Source organism: Haemaphysalis longicornis, unplaced genomic scaffold, assembly GCF_048455015.1.
Source record: "Haemaphysalis longicornis isolate Haplotype H1 unplaced genomic scaffold, Haemaphysalis longicornis Haplotype H1 scaffold_5, whole genome shotgun sequence".
Classification (NCBI taxonomy): Eukaryota; Metazoa; Arthropoda; class Arachnida; order Ixodida; family Ixodidae; genus Haemaphysalis; species Haemaphysalis longicornis.
The window spans coordinates 67,172,124-67,186,589 of record NW_027526385.1 but is presented as its reverse complement, the minus strand read 5'-3'; the positions used below and the strand labels follow the sequence as shown (position 1 = coordinate 67,186,589).

Here is a 14,466-nt window from a genome sequence, read left to right as displayed (position 1 = left end):
TGGTCGTTGAGGATAGGGAGAGGCGTCCGTATAGAGGGTGGTCGGGTCGCTGCCGTATTTTCTGATGAGGAGGCGTGTACGATGCTGACGACGGCCGGCGTTGTATGTAGGGTGCATATGACACGGAATGGGGAGGACATGGGTGTTGCGTCGCATTGATGGGGGTATGCGTTGTGGCGAGTCCGGAGTTGGTACCACTTTCCGGCCTAACGTTTTGAGCAGATGACGACCGGTGGGTGTGAGTTGTAGGCGCTGTAGTTGGTTTTGGAGATGGGCCTCAATAATTTCCGAGAGGGTGTTATGTAGACCCAGTTTCAATAAGCGGGCGGTAGAAGTGAAGGTAGGCAGGCGGAGGGCTGTCTTATAAGATTTGCGTATTAGGACATCAATCTTGGCATGTCCTTGCGGTTTTAAGGTAAGATAGGGTGCCCCGTAGGTGACGCGGCTGATCAGCATTGCTTGAATGATGCGGCAGTCCGTGTCGGCGAGAGCATATTCGTTGAATTAGGTGTGTAAGTTGGGAGACTGTCTGTATAAGTTTGGGGAGGTACGCGGCCCCGGAGCCGTCGTGGTGGTAGTGGACTCCTAGGATGCGGAGGGTCTTGACGGTGGGGATTGCTTGCCCGTTGAGAGTGAGTGATGGGTCCGGGGTAGGGTTTGGTGGGCGCAGGGCCGTACCCAGAAATTTTTTTAGGGGGGGGTTATGAATTTTGGGAAGGGGGTAGTTTTACTGAAAGCAACAGTAAGTATTGTTTACGTGCTGCCTGGAAAAGATTTCGGGAGGGGTTCGAACCCCCAAACCCCCCCTCTGGGTACGGCCCTGGGTGGGCGGCGGGTTCGTGCTCGGAGGACGAGTAAGGCGGATTTCGATGGGGCGCAGTAGAGACCACAGGTTTGGAGATATTGGAGCGTAGCGTCGACTGCCTGTTGAAGACTGTCTTGCTGTTGTCCGGGAGAGCCTGTGTTGGACCATATGGTAAGGTCGTCTGCATATAAGGCGTGCGACACGCGGGGGATTCGTTCAAGTACTGTCGGGAGTCCCATGAGCGCTATATTCAAAAGTAGGGGTGAGACAACCGAGCCTTGGGGAGTGCCCTTTGCCGGTGTGTGAAATGTCTCTGTCTGGTGAGGGCCAATGTGGAGAGTGGCAGTTCGATCTGTCAAAAGGGCTCTCACGTAGTTATATGTGGCAGATCCGCAGCCCGTGGTTTGAAGTTGGCGGATAATGGCTGTGTGATGAAGACACGAGACTTTTACAGCAGAGCTTTATACCTCTACCCCCCAACGGTTTCATCTCCGTTGGCAAAGACGCCAAGGCGCGAAGAACCCACTTATACACCGCATGCTTCGCCCATCCCCAGGTTTCACGTTAGTGGAGATGGCCCGGGATTTTGTTTTTATCAATTCATGGAAGTCGTTCATAACGGGGCGCGGCCTATTCACGTGCCATTATTCGCCAGCGAAAGCCAGTGAAACAGTGGGAAAGCGGGCGTTCGAAAGTGTCACAACCACACATAAGAGGTTTGACGCACTTGAAATGATTACTGAAGTGTGTCGGGAGTGATAAGGCCGTATGCGATAATAGTTTCAGCCGGTTCCAACACGATCTCTACTAAGCACAAACGGAAACACGTGCGGAGCAGTATACATCGCAACTCTGCAAAATGAAGATAGGCGGTCGGTCAGTGACTCGATTGCTTGCGTCGCATTTCAACTGTACGCCACGAGGGAAGGAAGGAACGGAACCGAGCTGCCAATAGAGCAACAACGGGTCCCGCAGGCTTCGCTGGAAGTGTGGCTGACTAACAAGCTCGCAATTGCAAGCAGCGTAGTTATGCTCTTAAAGCATCCCTAGAGAAAATGTAGCTGGTCCTTGCTGGTTTATGGCCTATAATTCCCAGCAGGGCGCTGCTGGTCCCAGTTGGAACCAGTTGGGAATTGGGACCAATCGTTTAGCATTGCATAAACGATTGGTCACCTAAAAGCTGCTGGGAGCATCATCATCAATTTCTTTATTGAACAATAACTTTCTCGTTCAATAACTTGTTTCTTGCTGATCAATCATAACTTTCGTGTTCCGGTGATCAAATACTTCCTCACTGCTACATCACGTCTGCGTCTCTTCGCTTTCGTTTGTTTGTTTGTTTTGGCGCAAACTGCTTCAACCGGCAGGAAACAAATTGGGGGTTTTAACGCACCGACGCTACGCCTGGGCTGAGGCGCGCCGTAGTGGAGAGCTCCGGATTAATTTTGACCAGATGTGGGGATCTTTAACGTGCGCCGAAATGGAATCGCGGCATACCAGCGTTTCTGCATTTCGCCGCCGTGTGAAAAAAATGCGCGCCAATCCGCCCACAACGACTACCCACGCGACGTCACTTGAATTCACACAAGTGGCTCTACGAAGAGTGAATTGATTGATTGTAGGGTCTAACGCGCCGACACAACGCAGGCGATGAGGCGCGCCATAGTGGAGGGTTCCGGATTACTCTTGACCACCTGGGGATCTTTAACGTGCGCCGAAATCTCGTACACACGGTCGTTTTTGCGTTTCGCCTCCGTCAGAAAAGCGGCCGCCGCGGCCGGGAATCGAACCCGCGTCCTGGTGCTCAGCAGCGCGACGTCTTTGCTACAAAGAGTGAAAGCAGAGGCAAGTGAAATGTACCACGCCCTTCATTGCTTCAAAGAGATATTCTTTGCTAAGGTTAAATCAATGCATGATCCATTGATGGTGGAGTTCCACTGGTTAACCACGTGAGTGGAAACTCTTTTTATATGAAATTAAAGGAAGCTCGTACCGGGTGTTATACAATCTCCCTTCTCCTCCGTCTCTGCCGCAGCCGACGGAGGCGACGAGATCGGCGGCAGAGGCGAACGAGCAGTAAGATGCCATGCGTTTGTGTGAGCTTCCTTTAATTTTTACGCTAGCGCGTGCGCAAGGCGCACACACGGCCGCTACACGTGCCGTGGGTGGAGCGCACAGCGGCGCGAGAGGTCGCGCGAAGCTATCACGTGGCATTCAGCGAGAACACAAGGTTACGATAAACCCGCCGATGTGCTCGGTGAGTGCACCGTCTGTCCCATATACGCCTCGGCGTGGGCTCGTAGATAAATTGGTGAGACAATGAGCCTCCTCGATTTACCAGTCCTGGACGGTCCACGGGCAGTCCGAGGACTGCGTTCGGACCGGAAGTCTCATTGGAATGCATGGGAAAATCGAACGCCAGACCGCGTCTCTGCTAGTCCGCGGACGATCCAGGACTAAAACTCGAGGAGTCCCAATATTGGGCTCTCGCTCCGTTTCTCTATTCATTCCAGGTTCGATACCTGGCGGTGCCAGTAGCTTCTTTTATTTGTTCGCTGCAGTTTTCTGTTGACCCCAACGGTCGTGACGGAACCCTTGGGGGGTAGAGGGACAAAGCTTCGCTTTCAAACAGCCACCGCGGCCAGGGTCATGTGTTTTTGGTTATGCAATTTAGACAATTGTATTTGATTGACAATGTCCGCCATTAAACTAGATGTGATTTTTTTCCTTTTTTTTCTTTCTTTCTTTGAGTTGCTTTTTGTTGCCTAGGTGTGTCACTTAAAGGGAAGGTGAAGCGGTTTTAGAATTAAAAGAAAAGTTGACTAGCAGCAAGTACACATTCAATATTTCATGTGTACGAAATATTTTCGCAATACATGCAATAGAAGCGGCGCAATGAGCAAACAAAAGTGGCCCGATGCCCCGCCCCCATCTCGCCGCGCGATGCCGGAAGACCGAAGAGCGCGGGCGAAAACCGGCTGAAAAACGTCATACCTGGACTTCCGGCCGGATCGGCCGCCTCGGCCATGCTCTTTTCGCCGTGTTTCCTTGGGAATGATACTTGTTGTGGTTGATAGCATTCATTTGTACAATTATCGTGTTCAAAAATTATGCACGAACGCCAAACAAGGCATACGTTATCATGCCGTATTCCTAAGCAGAATAATGCCACGCCGGGATGCTTGATAACATACGGAAGCGACAGCCGAGGTGGCTGTGCTTGATGACAGAGAATATACTACACTACGTTAAATACTTTGTAAACCGCTCCAATGCGTTTTTTTTTATGCGACGGACGTGAATGTTCACATTAGATCCTAGATTTAGGAAGGAGGTCGCGGGTTCGATTCCCGGCCGCGGCGGCCGCTTTTCTGATGGAGGCGAAAAGCAAAAACGCCCGTGTGTACGAGATTTCGGCGCACGATAAAGATCCCCAGGTGGTCAAAATTAATCCGGAGCCCTCCACTACGGCGCGCCTCATCGCCTGCGTTGCGTCGGCGCGTTAAACTCTACAATCAATCAATCAGATTTAGGAAGGATGGGGAATACTGCTGTACTTTGGCCGGGGATGTTCCGTTCCATTCCAGAAACCAAGTGACACTTGTTCAGGAAATACTTGTTTCGTTAAACGCGTCGGTTTTCTTTCCGCATGGGCTCAGGACAGTGTTCAAAAAAACAATTTTTTGGCGAACCTAAAACAAGGGGCCAATCCTGATAGAAGTTCTCCCCCGGCTAAGAGGTAAACAGTATTCCTACAAAGTAAAAGAACCAAGACAACCAGATTACTTATTTTGCAAGTATACATGTCATGATAAGGTGATGTTTGTCTGGAATTAAAAAATAAAAAACACCACTCCGAACCACCACCGTGCCATAATTTGTGTTGACTGCGGGGGCCTAATTGTTTGCCCAAGATTCCGTGTGGCTGCATATTATAACCTGGCAAGCACTTGTTGTCACTGAATCTCAAGTGTGCTCCAGTGATAGTCGGTGATATATGTAATGATGATACTAAAAAAATTAGGAGCGAAGAGTAAATATACGGCCTCTGTCTGACTAGCGCGGTAAATGCTTAAATCTAGAAATGCTGAAACAGGCCAACGATTCATTATCACAAACGTTTAGTGATTGTTACCTAAAGTAATGTAACTACAACGTAACTGCCTTGTCCGACTGGTGTGTTAATTATAACGAGGTGGCCGTAAGATTGTAGCAGAATGCGCAACGCACACGCGAAAATCAAGCCCTACTACAGCCAATAATGCTGAGCAGGCACTAGTAGGATGCAGTGTTTTCAGAATAAATGCATGTGAAGCAGTAAGACGCCACTCATCGAAGTGCAGCTAGCAATCGCGGAGGCCGTAGCGCCGCTGCCGAAATGACGCGCGCGTGTGGGTCTGTGTACGGGGATGAGTAACGGGGCTGGGGTGGGCGACAACGAACAAAGGAAATGCGGAAGCAGAGTCTGCTTGTTGGTTTATGCGTGTACCGGCAAGATGTGTCTCGCATATACGTTTACAGCGCATGAACGCTATTTTTTCGCGCAGTGCACGTACGTGCTTTTCGCTGGTAGATTGTTTATAAAACGCCCATTAATCTTCGGCATAAATGGTTTTGTGTATAATAAGAAACAGTTAAGGCAGTACCTAATATTAACATAAGGTATAAAATCCCCCTATGCTGGTTGCCTAATTCAAAAATATTTTGATGGAACCCACTAGTCGAAGTCACAGTCAGTGCTTTGGGGTTCTCTGTCGTGTAAAGCAAATTTAAGTTCCAAGATAATTGAACCAGCAACACGGGAAATTATAAAACAAACTTGCAGTCATGTGCGAAAATTAAACTGCAAGCTAAATTGCCGCAAAGGCAACCGTGCGATCGTTCGCAATGCTTCCGACAACCCGCGCGGCCGAAGGGTGTCCTCCTTTGACGTCATGACGGGCGCAACCAATCAGGGGCGTCAAAAGACGAAAAGCGCGCGTCTTTCAAACGGGGCCGCGCTTTTTGCAAGATAAATGCCACTTGGACTCATGTACGATAAATTTAAATGCGATATTCGGAATCAGCGCGCAAGAAACTATATAACTGTTAATCTAACTCAAATTTTTTGGAAAGCGCTTCAGCTTCCCTTTAACTTATACTGATTACTCACCCCAATATATTGTATAATTGACTGCCATTCACTCGTATTACATGTTGCTTGTTTACTTGACCTTATTGTTTGTTGTTGATCATCGAGGGTCCCGTTACAGTTTTTAACTTTGGGACCCTCGTCTATATAATACTATTACTGTACTACTTTTTTGGAATGAATAATAAAGTGAAACTGAAACGCCTTAGCCATGAGACACCGTGGCCGGTTTCAACAGGCAGACTGGCGACGCATCACGCACCAACTTCCCCAGAGTGAGAGTTTCCCGCGGCTGGCGCACACCTGTTCTACTCACGCGCCGACACGTTCACCTGTGCGGCGAAACGACATCAACGAAGCAACCACGAGGCTGAATTTTGTTCCCCGCCCCGCAACGTGCTGCAGTAGCGCGTCGGTAATGCACTCGGCTCTTGGTTCCTGGGTTCACACCCACCGGAACTCAAATGTGTTTTTCATATATACTGTACTCGTGCTTCAGGGCTTTTGCCCTAAAAGACAAATTGATATTCACTGCAGAGCGGCCTTACTGGCCTTACTTCAAAGGCTCAGTGGTTCCTACCTTCTGCACCTGGTTAACAGTGTTGTTCCGTGCGGGGAATTTTCCCTTTTTCGTGGAATTTCGGGTATAATTGTGCCGAAAAGGGAAAACTTTAATTGATGCAGGGAATTTTAGTAGTCATAGAGTAAAAAGAAAAAAAAAAGTCAGTAAACCGTGCCTCCCATCACTTATTACTTTGCTTTTCTCTTTGTTCGATTTTTTTTTTTTGTGTGTGTGGAGAGGGGAAATTGCGGAAACCTGCAAGCTGGCGGCGAGGAGGCGCCGTCCCCCTCGCTCAGCAGCCAGGTCACGTCATGGGTCACGCGGAAACCCGGCCGTCCAATGGGGCGGCGGGGCGACCGACATGACGTCATTCCGAGAGGTGACAAGAGGCGCGGGAAGCCGGCGCCGGGGGCTCGACGAGGCGACGGCCAGACGAACAGGAGCGAAGGGAGCCGGTCTCTTCTCAGCGAGCCTTGACCAACATCGTCCACCGGTAGCGCCATACCTCGGCAAAACTTGGCGCCACTCACTCGCACTCACACAGAAAAATATATTTTTCTTCACTCATTCACACTCACGCTCACTACGCGCCCTCCACCACTCGCTCACGCTCGCCATCACCTCGCACTCACTCACGCTCACCATTCGCCGTCACCACGCGCACTCACTCGCGCTCACCACTCGTCGTCTCCCCTCGCACGCGAGTGTGTGCAGCAGACCCTCCATGAGTCACGACACCGAACAGTATTAGTGCATTACGGCGTCAGAAGGCCATCCAAATCATATTCCTAAATCAACACACCACCAGGGAATTAATTCTGGGTGCCCATCACAGGAGCTCAGTGACGACTTATTTTCGAAGCTAAAAGCCATCCCGCCATTTACAACGATCACAGCGAGCGGCTCCTGCGACGAATAGCCGGAGTGCGAAGCCCGCAAATGCCGCGACTAGCGCGAGTGGTGAGCGTGGCTCACGGCGAGTTACCACTCACTCGAGTGGGGGGTGCGTGAGTGCACTCTTGAGTGAGCCTGGCGACTTACGGGTAGCGCCGAAGTCGAACGACTCTGGCCACTCAAGCATCGCGGGACCCGTTGACGACGCAGAGGACAAGAGCACTAGGGTGGTTTGGATAATAAACTCCCCTTGGAGGTTGGCGTCGGCTGCCGTTTGTGCCTTGCCTGCCTCCCACACCGGCGCTGTCTACACGGGAGCCGCGTGTGGTCGATCGTCTGAGTCGGACCCCTACGCACATCTTTAGAAGAGGTGCCTTCACACCTCGTCGTCGCAGGGGCGAATCAAAGCACCCAGCCCTCCCCTCTTGAGCATCACACATACGAAAAAAAAGGGGTTTGGGGACGGTTCAACTCTAACCTCGATGAAATGTAAAATATACTTTCATCAAGAGCCCCAGCTAACACTGGCAGCGAGTATGCATGCTGCTAGCATAAACAAATGATACCGATTCTATGTGCCACTTATTATCAATGCCAAAATAAAGGTATGACACGTGGACATTATTGGCCAAGCACATGAACTATTCACTTATAATTTTATGTCACAGTTTATTCATTTTTCTCATTAATTTTTGTCCCTACTCCCGAACAAACTCTTACCCCCACAATACCCTACTCCATGCAATGTACCCCACCCTCTACCCCGCATCTTGCAAATACTGCCCCCATCCTGGCACCCTATACCATCTGGTATGGGAGTGTCAACAAACCCCGTCCCTTACTCCCAATCTCCAACCTACTTACGAGCAGTGGGTGGCACAACTGACCAGCTCCGACCTCTCCTCCCAGCGTAGCCTGGTAGAGAGGGCCCGGGTGGCCAGTGCAGGCCAGGGTATCCCGGACTAGAGGAAACCCCCCACCAGGCGGGTGCCCAGACAGCAGCACCTAAGGCTCGCATAAATAAAGTTTATTCCTCCTCCTCCTCCTCCTACTCCCGCCCATTTATAGCGGGAATGCAACTGTGCAGCTTCTTAGGAGTTATAAGGTTGTGTCAGCTGAGGCTATTTATGTGGCAAAATTTATATTTTGTGGTCTTGCAGGCAAAAAACAAAAATGCCCATGTATGAAATTGTGGAGTTTAACGCGCTGATGCTGCACTTGGGATGTGAGGTGCGCCCCCAAACTGCTGCGCAATAATTTATACCGCCAGGGGACCTTTATGTGCGGCAAAATCTCAACACACCTGCATTTTCGCTTTTTGCCGCCATCGCAATATTGGCCGCCACAACCAGGATTGAACCGATGTCCTTTAATGAGCACGGAAATTTTCCTGTAGGCTTTATAATTTATCCGTAAACGTTAATGTCAAAGCGGTAACTTCTCGCAGAAACTTTTGCTGAACTATTCAGGTTCATCTATCCACCGAGACAAGTGGTGCAAAAATCAAACGCATACTTCAACGCAGGTACGTTGAATCTGTCTCCTTGGCATGGCTTGAGCAAGAGCAGGTGGAGACGTAGAAAATTGACAAAGCAATGGGTTGAGGGTGCGTGGGGCCAGTGCTCTTCTTCACAGCTTGTGTGCACAGACAGCGCTGCGATCTCTGCAACTTGGCGATGCAGCGCTGATATCTTCATTTATTAGAGCACTGTGCTCTCACCAAGGAATGCTCAAATGCTGTGCCCAGCGTGCATCTGGATACATACCCCTGATCTACCTGTGCTCAAAAGCATGCTCTTCAAATCTCCTACACCAAAATACTTCCAGTCCATACATACTGAAACTATACTCTTGTTCAGTACATTCAAATGGGCCCTGAAGCTCAGAAACTCTTAATTCCTTTAGTGTGGATGGAAACTGAAGACCACCAGCTGAGAGGACTCATCTGGACCAGTTCAATTAAATAAACTTTACTTTGTTCGTTGCTTTCTCAAATTCTGAACTAGTAGTGGAGATACCTAGCTCCTGAAATGCCAGAATCAACAGAATGAAGACTACGGGCTCATCAAGTTGATTCATAGGCCGCTACTTTTTCTCCACTGCTCCTGTGTCGTAGTTTCTGCCTGGCGGTAAACGCCTCCCTTTTCACAGCTTCGGTGTCAAATTGTAGGCTTCCGCTGGTTGTTTGTGGCTTCCCTACAGAAAATTCCTAGTGTGAGAGTGCCATGAGCGAAAAATGTTTGTCTGTAAAGCCAGAAAGAAATAGGACAGCGCCTCTTTTTTGCCAGCAGAAACATTCTTGCCGCTGCCTCGTTCAGCTGTATTTGCTAGCTGCTGCATATGTAGAGCTGTTGACGTATGCGTGGACGAAGCAAGACCATCAGTTGATCATGCGCAGCAATGTCATGCGAAACAGAATGATGAGGGTCACGGCCGTACATGTACGGCATTGGAAAACACTTTCAAAATGGTCAATGGCGTACATGTACGGCATTGCTTGAAACTTTAAAAAAGCGCGCCTTTTTCGCCAACTTCTCTTGCTTGGCATGTGCTGCCACACTTCGGAAATATGTCAAACTTTTTTCTTGCTCCGATGGCTTTTCTTTTTATTTTGTATGATTTACTTCAGCGGTGCGCCGGCTATCGCTTGCGCATCCGCTAACAAGGGGGCGCGCTGGGTATCGCCCACTGGGTGCCCGGGCGCCTCTCGCTTCTTGCGCCTGCCACAGACCAAGGTCACCTGTGAAACTGATGAGGCTCTTTTCTCCTTTTTTTTTGTATTTTATGGGCGGTGCCCGTCTATCACTCCCGCATCTGGCCGTGCGTGCCCGCGCGCGCGCAGCGGTTGGTTTTGGTATCGTCCTCTGGGCGCTTCCCGCTTTTTGCGCCCGCGAACCTGATGTCTATCTGATTTTGATTCACTCAAAAGGTGCCGGCTTGTTACTCTCTCGTTTTTATTTTGAATGTTTCTTGTGTTACTCATGAATAAACCACATATATGTAACAACACAAACTAATTTTTTCACTTTATGGTCACCCCAAAAAATTGCGATAATTTTTTCTCGAAATAGATTCATCCGAAGAGTTTAAATCAGCAATAAAAAAAAATTGACCCTGCGGGGTCGCATTTGGCGAAAAAATTCGACCCTCAAAGGGTTAACCGGCAGCACCCTACTCATTTCAATCTTGAGCTCACCATGTGAAATGACGCTAAATTATTTAGCCAAGCTATGCTAAAACAGTGCTTCCACAAAGTAGAAATTTTCGCAGCAGTTGGCCTATAAGTTGTTTCAATAAGGTTCTACAGTTTGACTAGTTGCGGCTGTTAGGCAAATCGTACGACATGATGCATGTTCATGTTAGCCTGCAGTGGTTGATTGATTGTTGGGTTTAACGCACCAACGCTACACAGGCGATGAGGCGCGCCGTAGTGGAGGGCTCCGGATAAGTTTTCATCACCTGGAGATCCTTAACGTGCACCGAAATCTCGAACACACGGGTGTTTTAGCTTTTCGCCTCCATCAGAAAAGCGGCCACTGCGGTGGAGAATCGAACCCGCGTCCTTGGGCTCAGCAGCACAACGCCTTATAGCCACCGAGCCACCGCGGCGGGTAGCCTGCGGTGGTGAGTTCACCTCGATGCTAACTACATATTTAGTTGTGTTCCCGCCTCAACTTCTAATGTTCTGCCTTTCATGTGCCAAGGTTTGTAGCGCGCCGTAGCAGAGGGGTACAGGTAGGTTTAACGGCCAACTGCGGTGAAAGTTTGCACCTCTTGAAAACCCTTATTCGGTATAGTCTGCCTAAGAGGATTGCGAGATACCAAATTTGACAGTTGAAATACGCGTGTGCACGGCGCAAACAACCAAACGTCGGTGACTCTGAAACCGAAATTGAGAAGAGCGCGGCTGTAACAGCCAAGCTGAAGTGACACCAATCTCTTCAGAGTCAAGCCAAAAGCCAGTCTTTTCAAAGTACAAAATCCAAATCGTTACGCCCAAAACACACTTCAGGAAAGCCAACTCACACAATGGGTCTCCACAAAGGCACATCAAGCACCTCATAAAGAAGATTAAAAAAAAAAAAAAACGCTTCCCATGGTCGGAATACAACCTGGGTCCTTCGCGTGATAAAGCCGACGTCTATCCGATTGTGCCATTTTGGATTTTAACTTAGACTCAGGTTGCATGGCAGAAAGCTTTGTGTTTTAACAATCCTTCTCATAAGAAAGGGGGCTTTGATTTTCAGTGTAGCCTTTATTATGTCCCCCTTATCATACCACTACGGCGCAAAATTATAGAGCTTGCCCGTGTTTGGTGCGTTTCCTCGGTTTAAAAAAAAAAACGTCTCTCATGGCTGGAATGTAGCTACCAAAGGCTGGTCATTTCAAATCGAACGAAGTTGTATTTTGTCATTGTGGTCCCTTTCTTGCATTTTGTCTCAGAACTGAAACACAGCACTCAAACAAACCCAAGTACGCTGCCAATCAAGCTGCAGTCAACTGCCCCTGCCACATGCAAGAAATCCAATCACAAGCAAATGTGTAAGCACAACATCCTCATTTATTGCTCAACACAAAAACCGTGCAATTGCTTTTCCCCGTAACACATTTCTCCTTATATAATAGAATGAGTTGTCAACAATTTATACAACAGGAACACAGGATGCTTTACAGGACATGCCAGTAAGTAATTCGATGAAACGAAAAAGCACCACCTCATTTAAAAAACAGATGGGGCTTAGACTTAGACGTCGCTGAACTAAAACTGAAAGCTGAATTACGGAGCGAAAGCTTGCACAAATGTCACCCACAATTTTTGTCTCATCATCGAGATTAAAAGTAAAAAAAGAACTGAATTATGGAGCGAGAGTTTGTACAAATGACACCATGAATTGTTTCTGCTTATCAAAGAGTTCAAATGTAACACATACAATGATAAACAGACTGATTTTTCAACAAGGTTCTCCCACATCAAGGGTTACAGGATTGGTAAGGGTTTATGAGCTTGCAATACTTCATGTGATGCTTTGATTGATCGAGGTTAAAAAAAGCATGCTCTAGAAGTGTAATGGTGTTCCGCAAGGTACGATAAGCAGATTTTTCTTATCAGGAGCTTTGCACTGAAGACTAAAGCTTTGGTGCAAGTTTACCAGCCCACAGTGCTGAATGGGCAGCATCATAGGATAAAAGTTACAAAATGCACTCTAGAAACGTCATGACATTCTATAAGACAAGATCATAGTTCATAATAGGTTCTGCATTAGATGCTCGAACTTTGCTCAAAATTTATGAACTTTCGTATCCCGTCAGCCGGCTTTGATTTGATTGCAAGGTTTAACGTACCGAACACACATCTGGGCTATGAGGCACACAATTAATCCAGAGGGCTCTGGATTAATTATGACCACCTGGGGAGGATCTTTTACATGCGCTGAAGTCTCAGCACACAGGCTTTCGCGAAGATACTTTGTGACTTAATAAAGACGATAACAAAGCCATACTCCAAAAATAAGACGATTTGCAGGGTTGTGACCTGTCACAGCATCTGAAGTGTGGCTTCGTTTCACGAAGTTTAAAGGGTCAGCCAACCGATTTTTTTGGAGTGCATGCTCTCTATCTTAAATGGAAGAGCATCGCTTGAAACACCTTGAAACGAAAGTGTTTTTTTAATAGTGCCCTAGAACGCTTGAAAGCAGAATTTTTAGATCTACCACTCCTACATGTGCTGCCAAAACAAATTCTGGCGACTACGACAGCACACTATTCAAATGTACGCAAGAAAAAAAAAAACACATTTAAAAGCTTGTCCGCAGCTAAAATAAACATAAAATGTACTCTACACTACTCCTTTATGCGGTTTTTGAATCATGCATTGAAACCAAAACACAAGTGTTTGCATATGAAAGGTTGTTTCACATCTAGACATTACATAACGCCACCTTCTAAATTTCAGAAAGTTTAGTGCCAAATTAAAATTATTCCTACCAATTAATACAGAAATTCCTCAGGGTCACCCACCACATGAAATGGTGGCTTTCATACAAGCTAGAGGTCGTGCACTCCACAAGAAGCAGTCGGCCAGGGAAAAAGCAAAAATGCCCGCGTGTTTGTGATTTCAGCGCACGTTAAAAGATCCCCAGGTGGTCAAAATTAATTTGGAGCCCGCCACTACGGCGCGCCTCATTGCCTGCGTTGCTTTGGTGTGTTAAGCCCTACAATCAAATCAAATCAAGAAGCAGCTGGCTGTCCCTTTATACAATTAAGAAAGGTGCGCTCCAAGAATGCCAGGACGTCTTGTAAGATGAGATGAAAACTATTCCACTGAAAAAACAATCACACGCTAGAGCTGCGATATTGGTTTATCAGCTCATAGCACCTCACGTGTGGCTTCGTTTGGCGGAGATCAAGAAAGGCGTGCTCCAGAAACGTGAGGATGCTCCGCGCATTCTTGGGATACTCAATGTGGAAGACCCAAAAGGTCGCAAACAGGGCACACACGCCTCCAAGGAGCGAGGAGGCCGTGAACAGGAAATAGCCAGCGACAAATAGTTCCAGGTTGCCGTTGGCACGCTTGACGAGGCAGGGAGTCGCCAGCGTTGTGTTCTGGGAAGGGAGAACAAAAGGATTGCGAGAACATGTTAGCACTCTTTACAATGCAGTTATTACAATGCCGTCCTGCATGTTGTCACACGTATTTCTTCATGAAGCTGGCTTTCTTCCATTACGCACAAGCTTTTCATGAAGCCCTCTTTGCAGGTCGTTTTCAGATTGGACTAAACTTGTCCCCTCAACATTATCACCATCATAGTGCCTAGAGCGCCGTGCGATGGCACCCCGGCTCAGCACTGCAGCCTTGGCTGATAAGTGCCCTCCGACAACATTCGAATTTGCATTACTAGGCTGGCACAAGGCACACCGTCAGCCGTTGTGATGTAGAGGTTCTGTCTTAACTTCTTCATCATCATCATCATCACCAGCCTATCTATACCCACTGCAGGGCAAAGGCCTCTCCCATGGATCTCCAATTACCCCGGTCCTGTGCTAACTGTGACCAATTTATCACCGCAAACTTCT

General features: G+C 48.1%; 1 protein-coding gene across 1 annotated transcript in view; it reads right to left on the bottom strand.

The window, feature by feature from the left end:
• Positions 1 to 11,933: 11,933 nt before the first annotated feature.
• LOC144138367 (uncharacterized) overlaps positions 11,934 to 14,466 on the bottom strand; it is an 85,725-nt gene continuing 83,192 nt past the window's right edge. Inside the window, exon 17 of the mRNA XM_077670614.1 lies at positions 11,934 to 13,995. Coding sequence (XP_077526740.1) covers positions 13,726 to 13,995 — 270 coding nt within the window. The 3' untranslated portion in view covers positions 11,934 to 13,725. The remainder of the gene's footprint in view (positions 13,996 to 14,466) is intronic.